This window comes from Salvia splendens, chromosome 17, assembly GCF_004379255.2.
Source record: "Salvia splendens isolate huo1 chromosome 17, SspV2, whole genome shotgun sequence".
NCBI classification, from domain to species: domain Eukaryota; kingdom Viridiplantae; phylum Streptophyta; class Magnoliopsida; order Lamiales; family Lamiaceae; genus Salvia; species Salvia splendens.
In genome coordinates this window covers 26,334,930-26,354,276 of record NC_056048.1, presented here as the reverse complement: position 1 = coordinate 26,354,276, position 19,347 = coordinate 26,334,930, and the positions used below count along the sequence as shown (strand labels likewise).

Below are 19,347 nucleotides of genomic sequence, written 5' to 3'. Positions count from 1 at the left end.
GCTGCTATACATGATGTCTTTCATGTTTCATTACTGAAGGCCGCTGCACCTCCTCTCGGGCCTATTTCAGATCTACCATCTACATCTCATATCAATGATGCTATACCACAAGCGATTCTGGATAGAAAAATGGTGAAGCGACACAATCAAGCGGCTACAAAATGGCTGATCCATTGGAAAGATAGATCCCCTGCCGATGCTTCTTGGGAATTCGCGGACGTGATCACCGAGCGTTTCCCTTGGTTCCTTGAGGACAAGGAACCTTAAGTCGGGGGTATTGTTGCATGCATGATCATTCATGCGTAAAATGCATGCAACACAAGATAGCGAGCTATAAAGGAAGTCGTTGGAAGTTGGGAGTTAAGTAGGAGTTAGTTGCTGTGTAACTAACTCAAGCCAGCTGGCAATCATCACGTGAGATATGACGTGGATGTTAGTTAGTTAAGTGAGCTAAGATGAAGAGTATAAGTAGAGGAGTTGCTTATTTCTTTCGGTTATGTCGAGTATAGTGTTGAATTGTAAATCGGAGCTTAGATCGTGGATCTAGTTCCTCCTCTTCGTTTGATTGTTTCTATCGTGTAAACTTCTTGTTGATTCAATAATACGATCCTCGGTTGTTCATTCAAGAGTTGCTTTGCGTATTATCGCTGAGTTCGACAATGCCGAACTAAGAGAGGGAGACCGAGAAGAAGTCACTGAGTTCGGCAGTGACGAGCTAAGATAGGGAAGCTACGAGCTCGGATCGTAACAAGTAGGACCGAGAAGAAGTCACTGAGTTCGGCAGTGACGAGCTAAGATAGGGAAGTTACGAGCTCGGATCGTAACACTAGTCAAATGAACAAAGAAAAATTACAGCAGAAATAAATGAAACAAACCCTATTACTGCAATACGAATTACACAAACAGCAATTTCTCTCAGCAGAAATACTATATTTGCTTCTATTTTGCAGCAGAAACGGTTGAAACAAACCCTATTACATTATATTGAAGAAATACTATTCATAGTTATTTGAGGATGGTGCATCAGAACATTACTTAATTGATGTCAAGGTAATATCTCCTTATGATAAGGTAGCAACCGACAGAAACAGCTTATAATTTGCAACGATGGATAATCAAACTATATTTGCTTCTATTTTGCTCTCAGTGCTCTTTATCTAAAGTGAGTTTCAATTCTTTTGCAGGCAGACACAGCCAGGGCACCCGCATCGCGTCTCGATGCGGGCTCTATCTCATCTTGGAGAGACGAGACCGCATCGAGACAGCGATGCGGGCTCCGTCTCGTCCCCAGCCCGTCCCCTGTCTCGCCGCGGAGAGACGCCCCGCGAGACAGCTTGCCACGTGGCGAGCTGTGGTTTGTTCGTGAAGCCCACTCGGCAGTCCGCGAGTGGGCGTCGTTTATTTCCGTTGAAAATGTATTTTTTTTGTTTTTTTTTTAAATTCAGAAAAACTCAAAAAATAAAAAAATCCCAAAATTATACTAGCCGTTTATAGCCGTTTTTTACAAATTTTTAATTTTCTTTGTATTTTTTTAAGCCCCAATCACTTCTATAAATATCAAATCATTCTCACAAGTTAATTCTCCAAAAAAAACTCTCTATTCTCACTCAAACACTCTCAAACACTCTACATTCTTCATCTCAAAACATTATTCTTTTCTCAAATTTAATTCATTCATTGATCCATTTGAGCAAATGGAGTACATTTGGGCAAAATTTGGCAACCAGTAGACATACATGATCGTCATTAGATAACTCTTTCTTCAGCTTCTTTGTGTTGTGAGATTTTGAATTTAGAGAGAGTGAGCAGAATAAATTAAATTATGTATTTTTAATTTTTTTTAGGATTTTAATTATGTGTGTTTTTTTTTTAGAATTTTAAGTTGTAATTTTATTTTATTTAATGAAGTGTGTTTTTATTAATTGAATTTGTTGGAAATAAAAATAAAAAATGAAATTGAATGAATAGTTAAGGGATGAGATGAGATGAGATGAGATGGTTAAGAGACGGTTAAGAGATGGAGGGATACATGTACTGTCTCTTAGTTAAGAGATGAGATGAAAAGTACAGTGAGACCCATGAATAGTGAAGAGATGAGATGGTTAATAGACGGATAAGAGACAGCGTTGCGAATGGCCTTAGTTTTAAGGCTTGTGTTTCAATCCAAACACTTCAAGACCAGGTTAAGGTGTTTAATTTTCCTTACAATAGCTTGTTCTAAATGTCTTATAGCTCACACAACCTAATCGTTTCTAGCATCCTCCGCGGCTTTTCCTTCTCAGACCATCCTTGCTTAGTGTTTCACATTTTTGCTAAATACTTCCAGGACATGTTTTACATTATATAAGAGGATATAGAGATGCACTAATTTATATAGTTGCTGATAGGAATTCCTGCTTTTTATTCAAGTAAAAGTCCTTAGTTGGTTTTATCTAACTTCATCAAGAACAAAATTATCCAACTATTTTCATGCACAGATATTTATGTATTGGACAATGCAGTATTATATGCATGTTATATAGTGTGTTTGTGTGTGATAATGAAAAAAATTCAACAACTGAACTTAGAAACAGCACTTTCTGCCAATGAAATAACGCAACATTTTATTAAGAATCTCGAACAAAATCTACACACTAAAAGATGTAATGAAAGCATAAAAGAATACAAATCCATTCTAATTTATTTCTCTTAACATCCCTTGTAGATTTGAGGAAAAACAGCAGAGCGCGACATGAGTTGCAGAGATGGCATACAGTGCGCTCTTAGCACCAGCTCAAGATGAACCAACAAATACTCCACCCAGAAAATGATCAAGACCTCATCTATAGTAGCATGGACTTCTACTCTTCCACAATCGAACTGGAACGTCAAGTTATTCATCTAACTTTTACCAGGACATGCCCATGTTATCGGACATCTACTTTCCATACCGATTTTTTTGTAGCTAAACGAAGAACAAATTAAAGAATAGGAACAATGAAGCAAAAAAACTCTTTACCATCTCAATGAAAATTAAAATCCAAAAATTGATCCTGACCACCGATAGATCACCAGTGCCAAAACCTTGTGAGATGGCCTGCTTAGAAACATTTCCTGTGAACAATGGATGGACCCGACTCATCATATTCGGATTTGGATATCCACATCTGTATACATAAGATAGTCAAGTTAGAAGACTAAAAGTGAAGTTCGGTTGATTGAAAATTGATCATTGGTAAAAGAAGCAACCTGTTGGAAGGTACTGAGAGAGGCCAAAATGGAGCCTCCAATCCAGACACTGTATTTCCTCTCAGGAGGAGCGACGACCTTAATCTTCATGCTGCTGGGAGCGAGGGCGGTGATCTCCTTGCTCATTCTATCAGCAATACCAGTGAACATAGTAGTACCTCCACTGAGAACAATGTTGCTGTAGAGATCCTTCCTAATATCCACGTCGCACTTCATGATGGAGTTGTAGGTGGTCTCATGGATACCCGCTGCTTCCATACCGATCATTGCAGGCTGGAAGAGGACCTCAGGGCAACGAAAACGTTCATTACCAATGGTAATGACCTGCCCATCAGGCAGCTCGAAGCTCTTCTCAACAGAGGAGCTGGTTCTTGCAGTCTCGAGCTCCTGCTCGTAGTCAAGAGCAATGTAGGACAGCTTCTCCTTCATGTCCCTCACAATTTCTCGCTCTGCTGAGGTGGTGAATGAGTAACCACGCTCAGTCAGAATCTTCATCAGGTAGTCAGTAAGATCACGTCCAGCCAAGTCCAGACGAAGGATGGCATGTGGGAGGGAGTAACCCTCATAGATAGGGACAGTGTGACTCACACCATCACCAGAATCCAGCACAATACCTTCAAGGAAGGAACCATGTCAGTAAATCATTATCACCAGAGATGTATTGTAAACGATGTATATGCAAACTTCCTACCAGTGGTTCGTCCACTAGCATACAGGGACAGGACGGCCTGGATAGCGACATACATGGCAGGGGCATTGAATGTCTCAAACATGATCTGAGTCATCTTCTCCCTGTTAGCCTTTGGATTCAGGGGTGCTTCTGTGAGAAGGATGGGGTGCTCCTCTGGGGCCACACGGAGCTCGTTGTAGAACGTGTGATGCCAAATCTTCTCCATGTCATCCCAATTGTTGACAATACCATGCTCGATGGGGTACTTCAAAGTTAGAATACCTCTCTTCGACTGAGCCTCGTCCCCAACATATGCATCTTTCTGGCCCATACCAACCATCACACCGGTGTGGCGGGGCCTCCCTACAATACTAGGGAACACAGCTCGTGGAGCATCATCTCCAGCAAAGCCAGCCTATACAAACAATACCTCAATTTGATACCATTCATTAATGCACATAATCAAATCAACAAAATTCATGTCTCATCACACTGATAAGAGTTTTATCAATACCTTAACCATTCCAGTTCCATTATCACAGACGAGTGGTTGGATATCCTCGGCTTCCGCCATTTTAAACTAGTTTTTCAGCTGAAAACAGATTAACAGTAAGCACATACACAGAACATATGATCTCTCTTCAAATCAGATGTGAGATAAATTAGAAAAGATAATCAAACCAAAACATGCTCAAACTACAAAATACGATTTCCAAAAACAATTAATGTGATAATCCAACAAAACCAGAATATGATTTCCAAATACAATCAATTTTCGTAAAACTCGATCTATGCATGAATCAGATTAACGATCGGATCATATATGCACAATTAATTACCAATTTTCTTCAAAGAAAAAAATCATTTTTCATGCTAACAATTTCATTATCCAATCAAATCTAAATGCATTTAGCCACATCTCCATTAAAATTACAGCAACACAATCGATCAAAAACCAAATGCAGCAGCAGAAAAACATCAAATCACCAATTGCTGAGAGAGAAACTGAAAATACACCTACGCAAAATTGTGAATATAGAATTAGGAAATCGATCTGGAGAGATTGCGAATGAATGTGTAACTATATACAAAGAGGTGTGGACGTGATTATTCCATAGCTCCGAATTTACAGCTCCTTTGTTATTCGCTCAATTTTTGAACAAGTGATGGCCACACCACTCTTCCTATTTTGATGCTTTAACTCTCATTTCTCTTCAAACTAATTCTATTTGCATCTTTTCTATGTTGTTTTCAAAGTATCAAATTTGTATAATAATTTTATACTAATATATATCTCAAACTAACCCTTTCATATTATCAATACAGAAAAGATAAATGACATAAATATCGGATGTTATTTTAATTAAAGTTGACCCTCACAAACCCAAAAAACAACTAAGAGAATCTTAGATAGAGTAAACATCACTTTAAACCCTAAATGAAAAAAAATTAAAGTCTGTGTTTAGAGGAATGAAAATGAACAAATTAAATGATTATTTATACAAAAGCGATAGTCTTGTGTTTAAATACATATATACATTTGATTTACACAATATATCACCACCTTTCCATTTTATTGTAGATGACAATAATACTATATAGGTCAAACTTATTTGTTGTTAACACAATATTTAATCTTTGTATAGTTTTATAGATTACCACATTAATTAATTAACTAGTCTATACGAACCTACCATAAGAAATTATTCCTATTGACGCATGGGGCTCAATGAGACATTCCATTAATTATTAATAATCTCCCACAATTGTTACAGTCTCCCATGTTGAGTGACAGCCAATATTAAAATATTTTACTAATATATACGAGTAAAATAAAAATGTGTTTTCGTATGTGGCAAGGGATAACTATTCAAACTTAGCATGTTTAAAAAAAAACTGACAAACTTCGTAATTTTGTAATTTTATATTTTGAACATATATCCTCCTAATTAAGGAAGAAAGTTAACAATATTCCTAAATAACATTTTCAAATTTCAGGTGTTCAAAAATTAGTTGCCACATGAGTATTTTTTCCGAAACTGAGACTGATGGAATAATTGCGATGCAAAAACTTGCAAAAACTTCGCGATTTATAATTCAGTTTTTGAAAGTGTGGGACAAATCAAAATATGACAATCATTTATGATTTATTTTACAATTTGCATTATATAATTCAATGGGAATGAAATGAGTTTAGGAAATGTGAGATTTATATACCAAATATAATAAAAGTAAAATAAATTATTAATAACAACTTTGAAATAATAAAATGGGACATTTAAGTGACAAGTAATACTATATGATAAATCAAATGGAATTCAAACAATTCAATCAAATAAAACATGTAACTATGTATGTACAAGATGAACTCCAACAATTCGATACCGAAAAGGTGTATTGTGTTGCAGCTACGATCATATTATGCCATTAGTCAATTTACGCGCCACTCTAATCCTACTTTATACTATTAAAATTTCGATAAAAATTATGGTAAGTGGTACTCCCTCCGTCCCAAGAAAGATGACCCCGTTCTTAGGCGGCATGAGAATTTATGCAACTTTATTTTATATGTGAAATGGACAGAGTAAAATAAGAGAAAGAGAATAAATAGAGAGAAAGATGTTTCAATTTTTAGTAAGGGATCATATTAATTGAGACAAATAAAAAAAGGAAAGTGGTTCATCTTTAATGAGACGGATGAAGTACTAAAAAGAAAAGAAAATTCCAACGCGTGGAAGACTAAACTACAATCATATACTCCCTCCATCCCAGTTTAGGAGTGCAATTTAGTTAGAACACGAGTTTTAAGAAATTGTTAGAGTGTGTAATAATTGAAGTGTAGTAGTTGTTGGAATGTGTAATAATTGAAGTGAAGTAGTGAAAAGTGAGACCCTTTTGACTTTTTGTACTCCCTCCGTCCCAAGGAAAATAACCCATTCTTTGGGCGGCACGAAAATTTATGCATCTTTATTTTGTGTGTAAAGGGGAGAGAGTAAAGTAAGAGAGAGAGAATAAAGTAGAGAGAAAGGTATTTCAATTTTTAGTAATGAGTCATCTTAGTTAGGACAAACAAAAAAGAAAAGTGAGTCATCTTCAATGAGACGGAAGGAGTATGTTTAAAATTTTGTTTTGTTTTATTTTTATGAAAGTAATGACATTTGAGTGTAAATTTCATCAACAATGAGGTTAAATTTTATGTCCAAATAAGGTAAACTCTAAATGAAACTCTTAAACTGGGAAGGACAGAAATAATAAAACAAGACTCTTAAACTGTGACGGAGGGAGTAGTAATATTCAAATTGTCACTTTCAATAATATTGATCATATCAATTGGGTAAATTTACGGTGCCAATTGGAAAATTTAGATCATTCTACCGCCAATTTTAATACAAATATTGGATGTATATTAAATATATTATGAGAAGTTGGTATTTTTCCAATCAGCATAAGGTAACATAGTGGGATTGCCTTTTTTCGGTAAAAAACCATGTACACTAAAACTTATTTATCAGATATATTTATGATTCCAATTTGAAACAATTATAAATAAGAATATATTTTATATTATTACTCGTATATAATTCATCTTTAGGTCCACTCTTAAAATGTCCATTGTCATTTATTTCGAATCACTTTGTCTAGTTAAAATTAATTTAAGTTGATTTAAAATAGAGTGAATTATATAAATGATACATAATCTTTTACTTTCGCACATAAATGACATCTGATTTTAATTTTATATAGTGTTTGGTACCCCATGATAAAAATAATCCTAGATACCAAACATGTGTTTTTTTTGTTATAGAGGATATTTTTGGAAATTTCAATTAAATAGAACCAAATATGTGATTTTTTTTTCATCCTTTCTTATTTCTTTTTTCTTCTTTAGTTTATTCTTCTTTCTTTTTTCTTCATTTTCTTTTTTCTTTTTAATATTTTATCTTCCTTTCTTCTTTCTCTTTTCTTCTTTCTTTTTAGTATTTTATCTTCCTTTCTTCTATTCTTTTTTCTCCTTAGTTTATGTTTCCTCTTTTTTCTTTTCTCTTCTTTTTTTTCTTTCTTTTTAGTATTTTATACATACATCTAATTGCATTCATAATATAAATCAATAACAAAATACCTAATTAAATTAATTATTTAAAGTATTTAAATCAATTGAATATTTTTAATTAAATTATTTATACTCATTTTAGGATTGAAACACCTAACTAAAATTATTCAAACTCTTTATCATTATGAATATAACTCACAATTTTAAATTTTGATTAAGACTATATTGATTAGTTATTAATTAAATATATATTTATTATTTATTAATTACTTGTACTAGTTTTTACTATTATAACAATAATATTATTATAATAATTAAATATAATTATAACTATAATTATGATTAAGTATATTTAAATGATATTATAAAATAAATTAATTATTAATTTATAACATCAAAATAGTAATATTAATATTGATTAATAATAATAGTATAGAGAGTGAGGAGAATGAGAGAAGATGTTATAATATCACTTTTGGTACTAGTTCTGTCAATGTCCAAAATATCTTTTATGACACAAATGAAAAAATGAATTTGTTTAGAGGGTATTTTGGGGTGAAAATTGCATCAGGTACTAAAAATGTGATTTATAGGTACCAAAAACAATATAAATAAAGACCAGGTACTATTTATGTGCGAAAGTAAAAGATCAAGTATCATTTATGTAGTTCAGTCTTAAAATATATCTAAGGTTGAATGTGACAATAACTTAATTTTCGTTATTGTAAATTTGTATGATACTCCTATTACAGTTGAGACTTGATAATCAAAGATGCTAAACCTGGCTACAAAATGGACTAACACTTTACACTCAACAATTTCTAACATATTCCTCTAGATAGCACTAGGCCCTGGTTATAGGCTTCCAGTAAAATTACAACTTTTAGCATTTTCATATCTAAAGTATTTATTTTTACTCACAATAAAAGAAAACTTGATGTCAATAATATTACCGACTGGTCACCTCCACTCATGCTCAGAAGTAAGTATTATTAAGAGATTTAAGTAAACCTAATGAATTGTGTCACCTCTTTTTTTTCATTCAATTTGATAGCAATGCATTGTCATTTGTCAGCCTATGTGAAAATAAAGTTGGTAACATGATACCTGATCAACTGCAGCAGAATCAGAGGCATTTTATGAAATAAATAAAAAGGTCATGGAATCATTTAGTGTAACCAATGGTGAAACATAAGTGATCAAGTAAAGCTGAACAAAAGGATTGTTTCACAGTCCTACCTTATTAATAAGATTTTTGTCTGTGAACTTCAATGATTCAGCTTCTTCCTTGGACTGACATGATTTGATCTTCCCTTTCACAAACAAAATATCATTAATGGGATTTTTCCATTCATCTAAAATAAAAATGGCAAATATTTGTTTGAGCAGCCAGAATAAGCATTTACAAATGCACTTTGCCTTTGCACTTTGCATTTACATATACTCTTCTACACAAATGTATGCTTGTTGCCTGCATTTCTTCGGAAGCTCGGGGAGAACATCTTTCTTAAGCCTGCGAATCATCAAATTATGATTACTTGCACCTTGATAGAGTCCAAATGTGCCCTAAAAGGTACACAAAATGTAATGTCTGTCAAAATATGTATAGGCTAAAGCCAATCCAGACAACAAACCATGCTATCAGATAAGGTTTTCAAACAAGCTTATAATACTACACATGTTCAATTGTAACTTGTATCTTAAACCTTACAGAGTTACAAGGCATACTTGCATTTCCATGAAATACAGCTTCCATTGTGAAGGATACAGAAAGGATGCTATGTTTTAGAACTTCACAAAATTAGAAGCAAAAGTCGACTACATCATATCATCATAATCAAAATAAAGTAATGGCGATCTAGCTTCTCAACTCGATTAACTCAAATTTATTTTTCATTTATGGTCTCTTTCGAATATGTGTTTAAAACTGAAGTCGTACCTAAATTGTTCATGCAGAAGTACGAAAAAACACACAATATGCAAATAAAAATATCAGGGGTATTCAAAACATGATTCTACTAAGAAAAGGAAAGAAGTAAAACATCAGAACATGTAGAAAAGACAAACCAATATATCTGAAGGTGCAATATAAAGTACTAATGAGGTAGTTTTAATTGATTGTCAAGAAGATAATTACAAACTAAAAATTGTTTTCATTCTCATTTGGAAACATAACACCCAAAGGAAATCGAGTAATGCTTGGATTCTTAACAAATTAAAAGATAATACTACAAACTAGAGATTGTTTTATTGTTTTAGACATGTTTATTTATTGCCTTTTATTAAATAGATATTTAATCAATGTCATTTCTAGCATCATAAAAAAGGTCTGTTTTTATATACTGATTGAGCAATTGAGAGTTGATTTAATGTTGTATTTATAAATTTCATGGAACTAACCAGAATTTTATCCTTGATTTAATTGACTGTTATCTCTTCATACTAAATCACCGACATTGTCAAATGACATTCACAAGTGTTGTCCTAGTACTTTCTCGGTATATCGCTAATTAAATCGTTCACATGTAAAATGATAAATGAGCATAAATGTGGAACAAAAACATTTTAAATAATAATAACAATTATTCTTCCTAATAATCCCGCAAAATATTTAGTTGCTCAATCGTGAATATGGGGAGCCTCTTCATCAACTTTCTTCTTCTCATCATCTCCCTCGTTTTCATCACCTCTAAATTAATTGCACACGCGTTATTAAGCAAATAAGCAATATATTATTAGTAGTGGTAGGTAGTGTTCGGTTGCCAAGATAAAATAATACCAAGATATAATATAGGATTGAGTTGTGAGATTATTTTAGTCATAGGGGATTACCTATGACTAATTATCCCATGATTATTCATCTAGGATTGAATCTCATGAACCAAACACACTACAAATTTAATCTCGGATACAATCTTGCAAACCGAACACCCCCGTAGTGGACTAATTTGGTGAATGAACTAAAATGACAAATACAAAAATAGATTAAATAACTTTTTTTTAAATGCATATAAATTGATTATAACATGATTGAATTTATAATACTCCTACAAATGAGACAAATCACCCTTTGACATATTATAATGTTTAAAAAATCAATACATCAAACTCGTATACATAAAATATAACACGATAACAGTGAAAGAGTAGATCTTAAGCATTGGACTGCCCCATTTTAGAGGACTATGACGTGATGGTTTCCAAACGGTTGCAAATACTCTAATATCACCAATTATGACCAAATTTTGGAATTAAAAAAAAAATTAGTTGTAAAAATCTTGTTTGTGATTTCTCATAATTAATGACTCCGACAAAATCGATCTATGTTGACTAATCAGACGGGAAAAGCAATGATGCTTCACGTAAACCTTGAGATTAAATCTCAACCCAAATTTTTTTAATTCATGTTCTTAGGGCATCAATAACCCCGGCCCGGTTTCAGGCCCCAAGTCCCCTCTACGTCATCATTCCTCTACAGTTGCGGCCCAGGCTTCAGCTGCTCTAACCTGCAGGCCACAACCCGGGCCGCAACTAATAAATGACACTATTCACAACTTCAACATATTTAACTCATAAATGCAATTCGTTGAACAATTGAAACCGGGAAAATGCATTGTTCATTAGAAATTAACATTACATTTCCTAGACGAAGCAAATTAAAAATACTAGAAACCCGAGCCACAACTACTGCTTCTTCATTTGGGCGCGAAGGTATGTGATCATCTCACGGTTCAACTCGAGATCGAAATTTCTTTTTGTTTATACACGAAATTTAGTTTTTTGTATTCAGTGTCATATTTGTTAGTCTTATTTACTCCATTAAATTTTTTGTTAGTCTCATTTATTAATTTTATCCATTCTTTAAATTATACTACTCCTCGTTTCGGTTTTGGCCACATATGAATGGACAAGTTTCATGTGTGTTTCGATTTCGACGGAAACATCAATTGTGTGAAATTCCAAACACGGTCATTTTTTTACTTTTATATGTCAAGCTCGATTTCGGGTCGAGAATTCAAGCTGTGGCGAAGCCAGGATTTTAATATTAGGAAAAAAATACTATTAACAATTGTTTAGTTTTTTCCGTGTCAACATCGTTTAATAATTAAAAGCGGAATGTTAAAATAATAAATAATACTCCCTCCGTCCGGCATTAGGAGTCCCGGTTGAGTTAGGTGTGGGTTTTAAGAAATGTTTGAGTGTGTGATAATAGAATGCGGGACCCATTTGCATTATTATTTACTTTATTGTTTGGATGTGTTTTTACTTGTGCTTTATAGTGTTTTATTTTATAATATTTTTATTTCACTTTTTATGGAAATGTCTAACCGGGACTCCTAATGTCGGACGGATGAAAATGGTCAACCGGGACTCCTAATGCCGTACGGAGTGAGTACTAGCTTATAATAATGAAACTAATCAAACGAAACGCACTTCTTCCTCGATTCTAAGAATTCCTTGCGCTTTTTTTTCTCTTTCCTTCTCAGAATTTCACGCAATGATTTCCGCTATCAAGCTAATCTAGGGGTGGGTAGGTAAGGTATACCTTACCGAAACCACCATACCGTATACGTTACCATAAATTCGGTATGCGAAAAAATCATACCCATTACCTTACCAAAAATTTTCGGTATACCAAACTTCGGTATACCTTATTTTCGGTATGACGAATTTCCATACTGATACCGTACCTAGTTTCTGGTAAATCGTACCAAAATTTGGTATACCGTACTTTTGCGGTGTAGCTTACTTACAACATAATTGAAAATAGATAATTTGAGAAATATTATTTATATTATATAATAGATTTTATAATTTAAAAATATATAAAAAATATTTTATATATTATTTTATTTATATTTTACGCTATATACCTTAATTTACAATATATAACGAATTTCGATACCGTGGTATGTGAAAATTTATACCGTACTGAAAATTACGGTATACCGAAATTTAGGTAATTTATAGTTTATATAAATCAAAATTACATAATTTGCGATGTACCTTTCATATTCAAATGTGCTATTATTAGTTTAAGAAGCATTATATTTGCAAACAATTATTTATGTATTTAAGTACATTATTAAAATATCTAATTCAAACATCGCACCTCACATAAAAAAGTCACCTAAGAAATAGCATATGCAAAGTGCAAAGTTTTTAAATTTATGACACCAATATTTTGTGCATTTTACAAAAGAATAATCTAAGAAAGTTACAAACTGAACATAGAACCTGATCAATATTCCAAAGGCAAACACGCTCACCAAATAAGTTACAAAAGAATAATCTAAGAAATAAGTTACTGCATTGAATTTTTAAGAAAACACGCTCACCAAATTGAAAATTCTCCTTGGCATATTACCAGAAAAATCCAACTGATTGAATATTTCAAAGAAATTGAGACAAGAAAATGGAACCATCACAATGTTTCAATGGGACTTGTATTCTGCGTAACACTGCTAGGATTGAGCAAGTGCATAAGCCTCGGCGAAGACGACCCGAACACCCCAACCGCAGAGCGACAGATCGGGCAGCTCCAATGCGAACAAAGCCACATATCGATGCACGCCACGGGGAACGAGTGCGAGCACTCCGGCAGGGTCCGGAGCTCCTCGCCCTCTTCAAACTTACACAAGCAAATTGCACACATACTGTCATCCACCCTGTCCGATCCCGCGCCCTTGCTGTGTTTATGAGCCGGAAGGAGCTCCGCCACGGAGTGCTCCAGACTCACACTCATCTCTTGCTGCTGCACCTCCAACGGCGGCAGCCACCGCCGGCTGGAGGGAGGCTGCGGCCGCGCGTACCTTGCCGTGACACAGTGGTAGACGGTGACGACGACCGCGGCAGACGCGGCTGCGATGAGGCAGATGATCAGCTTGAGCACGAGGCCGTTGTTGTCGTCATCTGCCATGACTTTGTTGGTGTGTTTGTTTGAGTTTGGTGACGGATATAGCAAGAATGTTACTATTAATTTTTTTTATGGGAAGTCACCATCTATTTGCCTGCTTCTACTACTATTATTATCATTTTATTAAGATGAGATGAAATAAAACACAGAGCAACGTGACAATGTTTTCTTTGATTAAATGAGTAGCGACAAACAGAAAGAGACATTTGAAAAACAAGAAATATATAACGTTTTAAGGGCTTAATCAGAAGGAATGATAGCAGCAGATAATCAAATAAATGAAAAGAATCTAAGGACTATTTCATACCAAGGCTTCTGTCCAATCCACGTAAGCTGGATCAGTCCAAGGAGAAGGGCGGAGGCACACATGAACCTCGTGCTCTTCTGGCCCAACGCAATGCTTTGGCACGAGGATCTCGAGCATAGTCCCCGTTGAGTCCCCATATGCTTCCAGTTTGGCGTCTTCTGGGATGCGAGTTGGAAGCGAAATTTCCCTGATAAACTCCCCTTGAGGGCAGTGCTCAGGTGCTGTATCAGTCAGCTTGAATGTCCTATCTTTTCTCTTGATAATCGGCATACAACCAGTGCTCACGCAGGATATCTTCACGATCCCGTGTGAGAGAGTGTTCCTCCACGTTACCTTCACCCTCTGCAGATCAGCAAACGGCATGCTGACGAGAATCAAGAATCCTTTATCATCCTCATAAATAGTTTTTGCAGCTGTCACTGGGCCATATGCACTCCTCATAACACCACCAAACTCGCTTAGCCAAGAGGGCTCGATGGCATGAATCTCCAAGATCCTGTCCTGGGAGTCGCTCGCCAAATCACAATCATCGTCACTTCCATGTGGAAAGAAGTTCTTTTTACGCTTAGCAGCGGGTGCAGCTCCCTTCAGCTCCATTACCTCCCCATTTAGATTATCCCGAGGCTTAGCTGACAGATTCAAAGCAGGACCATTGTGAAGTTTCTTAACCTGCGAATTCACGTTACCTTTCAGCTGCAAAGGTCGCTCAATCTCAAACTCCATTGTAGAGAGGTTTCTCCACGACCCAAAATCACTGGCCTCGGGAGGGATTGAGAAATTAATATCTCTCCCCGTCAGCTCCTTCCATCTCTTCCTATCTTCCTCGTCAATTCCTGTAAGAACAGGAGATGGAACAATTTCTATGCCATGAACACACTGAGGATTAGAAAGCCCCCTATATTGCTTCCTCTGCATTCTATGAGATCGGACAAAACCCTTCTCCACACTAAACGGAAAGGGGCGGTCCCCCTGGCGCGAATGCCCATTCATATAACTCCTCAACTGCATCTTCCCCAAAGCATTCTCCGGCCTCTCCTTAAACACCCACATATATATATTCTCCATATCATGTTGCACCAGGAAAACCTCCAGCTTCAAATCCGTCTTATCATACTCATCACAAACCCCATTAGCCTCGCACGCAATCTTCCCCTTGAACTTCTCATTCAGAGCAGGCCTGAAGTAGAAACTAAAGAAGAACCACGCCCCCCAAACGCTGTCAAGGCGCTTTGCGTTCGCACACTTCTTCCCAACCTTAGAAACACCGTTACCAGTAATCTCAACATCGTAGTTCTGAGGTGCAAGGCTGACCTCCAACATTTCACAAGCATCATTCCATGTATGCTGGGGAGGGGGGCTGGGCTCAGCACAGAGGGGGAGATTGATATCCGGTGGGAGATGCAAAAGGTTAACGCATCGATTGAACTCTCTCACCCTCTCATCCTGATTCGAAGAGCTCGAATCCATGGACAAGAGAGTGGATAAATGGCTGCTCTCCATGGATAAGTTTGTGAGTAAATTATCCCCAATTTGCTCTTTTGTAGGCATCCTTATGCGAATGTTTCAGTGATATCAAAAGCCCCACCTCTTTCAGAAACAATCAAGAACAAAAGCAGAAAAAATACATCTTCACACGATTCAAATCAAACGGAAATAGTGATCTGATCTACAAGCCCTTAACCCGGCCAAGCTGGAGCGCACACCTAAAATTCGAAGCTATTTCAGAATCACAGCAATCTCAATCGACGTCCAAAATAGAGACAAACGCAAACACCATCAAAATCGAATCTCAACGATTTTAGGTTAGATTTGTGTACAGCTCATTCTGCAATCGGATAAAAGGGGAAACGCTTAATTGGTTGCACTAGTAGAAATCGAGAACATAAATAAATCGCAGCATAAAATCAAGAGAGAGCAGATGTGTACCTCAGTGACGACGAGAGAGAGTGTGGAATAAAGGAGGAAGATATTGAGAGAGAGACCTGCACCAGTTGGAACCGCCGTGTCGATAAACTGACGGCGTTAGTTGACGGTGGTGTGAAAGGTAGGCAGACGAGTCAAATAAGCCGTCTATATTCGCAAAAAGGGAATACCCATAAATTCTATAAATATTGATATAAATTCGAAAGAAATAAGGAAATAAATTATAAAGATATTGAAGATATAAGAGCATCCACAGCGGAGAGCATAATGTTGTCCGCCCGTGCCAGCGGCACAGAACCACTGTCCGCCGCTGGCACGGCGCTGCTCGATGCATCGAGCACGTCCGTGCCAGCGGGCAGCAGGCGTGACGCGTTCTGATTGGCCAACGGCATTTTCGTTGGAAATTCATTTTTTTTTTAAATCGAAAATAATACTAAAAAAATTCACAATCCCAAAAAATGGTCGTTTTTTGACAGTTTTTCTGTATTTTTTAATTTTTTTATATTTTTTATCCCCAAAATCATCTATAAATACACACATTCATCATCAATTTTTCACATCAAATCATCTCTCATTCATATTTTTTCATACAACTTATCTACATCTTCATCTCTCACTCAAACCCTCAAATGGATTTCACCAATCTCATTGCGGAAGCGGAGCGCGAAGAACAAGAATACTATGAACAATATCGTGCCGCCTATGAAGCCTATGTCGCAGTGAATACCCCTTCCCCTCCTCCTCAACCAACTAGATCAACTCGCCGCTACATCCATAGTGACCGGGAGGGAGCCAACGAAAGGCTCGTTGCCGACTATTTTTCCGACCAGCCGCGGTTTCCGGAAGATTACTTTCGGCGCCGTTTTCGCATGTGAAAATGCTTGTTTATGAGTATTGTCAACACATTGTCCGCCCGTGTTGAATACTTTCAAACAAGTACAGACACAACCGGTCGGCAAAGTCTCTCGGCGTTGCAGAAGTGTACGTGTGCCATCCGACAACTTGCTACTGGGCAAACGGCTGACCTCTTCGACGAGTATTTGCATGTCGGTGAGTCCACTAGAATCATTTGCCTTAAAAATTTTTGCGAGGGCGCTCGTTCAGCTTTCGGGGATGAATTCCTTCGGGCACCCACCACCGATGATTGCCAACGGTTGCTTCGTCTTCACGAAACAATCCATGGTTTTCCCGGTATGCTTGGCAGCATTGACTGCATGCATTAGAGGTGGAAAAATTGCCCAACTGCTTGGAGGGGGCAACACTTAAGCGGCCACAAAGGCGACGGCCAAACACTTATCCTTGAAGCAGTCACTAACTACCGTCTATGGATTTGACATGCATATTTCGGTGATGCCGGATCCAACAACGACTTGAACGTGCTCTATTCTTCACCACTCTTCAATGATGTGTTGAATGGTGTAGCACCGACGGTCGACTTCACCGTCAACGGAAATGCATACCACCTGGGTTACTATCTCGCCGATGGTATCTACCCAAGGTGGTCGACTTTCGTGAAGACGCTCAGCAACCCGCAAGACCCGAGACGGGTTCTTTTTGCGCAGCGTCAAGAGTCCGCTCGGAAAGACGTCGAAAGAGCTTTTGGGGTCCATCAAGCCCGATTCAACACTGTGAAGGCCCCGTCTCGGCTGTGGTACGTGAAAAATATCGCCGACATCATGCACACGTGTATTATCTTGCACAACATGATTATAGCCGACAAAGGACCGAGAGCAGGTAGCTTTTACGACGGGGATGAAGCCGGAAGCTCAACCGCCAGGTATCCCCACGCCGAGGTGTGCATACGACGGTGGGTGAGAGGATCGAAAACAAGGCACACAATGCGCGATACCCGAACCCACGTTGAGCTACAAGAAGACCTAATCAAACACATTTGGGCGAAATTCGGCCACGAGTAGTGGGTTTTTTTAATTTTATGAATTTAATTATGTACTTTTTAATTTTTAGGATTTTAATTATGTAATTTTTATTTTTTAGGATTCTAATTATGTAATTTTTAATTTTTTTTGTAATTTGTAATATTATTTTGGTTATTTTTAATAAATTTTAATATTGTGGAAGTGTTTTTATTTAAATTGAATAATAGAATGGTGGAACCATTGAGCTTGTCATTGCGGAAGAGCACGAATGTGGGTGTTGTGCTCTTGGCTAAGAGCAGGGAGTAAATGTGGGTCTGGGCCCACATCCGTGCTCGTTGGCAAGAGCACGGATGTGGATGCTCTAAGGATAGAGCAACGCAAAAATGAAAATATGTTGAATTAAAATTTTAATTGATAAAAGGAAAGAATATCAAAATTAATTAATAGTTAACAACTTTCCATTTTCTGATTCTAATTAACTAGGACCAAGTTTTAGAAATTCTTTTCATTGTTTGCTCTACTTGGACTATTTTCTTCATTTATTTTCAATTTGTGGCCCATTTACATGTAATTAATTAAATTAATGCACTGTTTAATCATTTTATTTTGTGCTTTTTGGATAATTTTTTACTCAACATTTCTTGTATAAATCAATTCTATTTATTCTTGAACTTCTTAGAACGACTTCAAGTGACCGGTCCGACGACCATTGTGATTGATGCATTAGGACATTATTAGATTGATTTTAATCTTAATTGATATCAGGACTTATAAAATGGTCAATAATCGAATCACTATAGACGATAGAGTTATCTATGGCTGGGGAAAAATACCGAAATACCGAAATACCGGCCTTATCGTACCGAAAAAATATCGAAAATACCGAATTTTTGGTATACCGTGACTTTCGGTATGGTATGATACCTTACCGAAAAATTTCGGTAAGGTAACGGTATGGATTTTCAAATACCGCGGTATACCGCTGCATACCGAAATTCGGTATATACCGTAAATTAAGGTATATACCGTAAACTAAGGTATATACCACAAAAATATAAACACAATTATATATAAAATATATTTTATATATTTTTAAATTATAAAATCTATTGTGAAATATAAATATAATTATGAATAAATTATATTTAATTTATTTTTAAAATTATAAAATATAAATAATATTCTAAAAACTCTAATTTTCTATTTTAATTGATGTTGAAAGTCAGGTATACCGAACTTCAGTATGGTATGCCGAAAATAAGGTACGGTATCGGTATGAAAATTTGTCATACCGAAAAGGTATGATTTTTTCGCATACCGTATTTACGGTAAGGTATACGGTATGGTGGTTTCGGTAAGGTATACCGTACCTAC

General features: G+C 36.2%; 2 protein-coding genes and 1 pseudogene across 7 annotated transcripts; 1 reads left to right on the top strand and 2 right to left on the bottom strand.

The window, feature by feature from the left end:
• The window catches only part of LOC121774851, a 91,877-nt pseudogene that overhangs the window by 6,873 nt on the left and 65,657 nt on the right, over positions 1 to 19,347 (top strand).
• On the bottom strand, positions 2,577 to 5,258 carry LOC121774858 (actin-1-like). 3 transcript variants are annotated; one of them, XM_042171733.1, is made up of 5 exons: positions 4,916 to 5,258; positions 4,413 to 4,490; positions 3,920 to 4,313; positions 3,229 to 3,842; positions 2,577 to 3,146 (listed from the first exon to the last, which is right to left on the bottom strand). In XM_042171733.1, exons 2-5 carry the CDS (start codon positions 4,470 to 4,472, stop codon positions 3,081 to 3,083), a joined length of 1,134 nt encoding a protein of 377 aa, XP_042027667.1. In that variant the 5' UTR covers positions 4,473 to 4,490; positions 4,916 to 5,258; the 3' UTR covers positions 2,577 to 3,080. The 3 variants fall into 3 exon arrangements, with proteins under 3 accessions (XP_042027667.1, XP_042027666.1, XP_042027668.1); XM_042171732.1 differs by having other exon boundaries at positions 4,920 to 5,258; XM_042171734.1 differs by having other exon boundaries at positions 5,002 to 5,258.
• LOC121774854 lies at positions 13,096 to 16,253 on the bottom strand. 4 transcript variants are annotated; one of them, XM_042171727.1, is made up of 3 exons: positions 16,100 to 16,253; positions 14,174 to 15,998; positions 13,096 to 13,871 (listed from the first exon to the last, which is right to left on the bottom strand). In XM_042171727.1, the coding sequence occupies exons 2-3, from the start codon at positions 15,719 to 15,721 to the stop codon at positions 13,830 to 13,832; spliced, it is 1,590 nt and encodes a 529-aa protein (XP_042027661.1). In that variant the 5' UTR covers positions 15,722 to 15,998; positions 16,100 to 16,253; the 3' UTR covers positions 13,096 to 13,829. The 4 variants fall into 4 exon arrangements, with proteins under 4 accessions (XP_042027661.1, XP_042027662.1, XP_042027659.1 ...); XM_042171728.1 differs by having other exon boundaries at positions 13,096 to 13,862; XM_042171725.1 differs by having other exon boundaries at positions 13,096 to 13,811.

Excerpts from the sequence above, each read along its gene's own strand:
- LOC121774858 (XM_042171733.1), bottom strand. The coding sequence starts at position 4,472 with ATGGCGGAAGCCGAGGATATCCAACCACTCGTCTGTGATAATGGAACT. Across the intron at positions 3,843-3,919 it reads TGCTAGTGGACGAACCACTG|GTATTGTGCTGGATTCTGGT; the intron begins GTAGGAAGTTTG and ends CCTTCCTTGAAG. Across the intron at positions 3,147-3,228 it reads CTCTCAGTACCTTCCAACAG|ATGTGGATATCCAAATCCGA; the intron begins GTTGCTTCTTTT and ends TTATGTATACAG.
- LOC121774854 (XM_042171725.1), bottom strand. The coding sequence starts at position 15,721 with ATGCCTACAAAAGAGCAAATTGGGGATAATTTACTCACAAACTTATCC. Across the intron at positions 13,812-14,173 it reads TGGATTGGACAGAAGCCTTG|CCGCGTCTGCCGCGGTCGTC; the intron begins GTATGAAATAGT and ends GCCTCATCGCAG.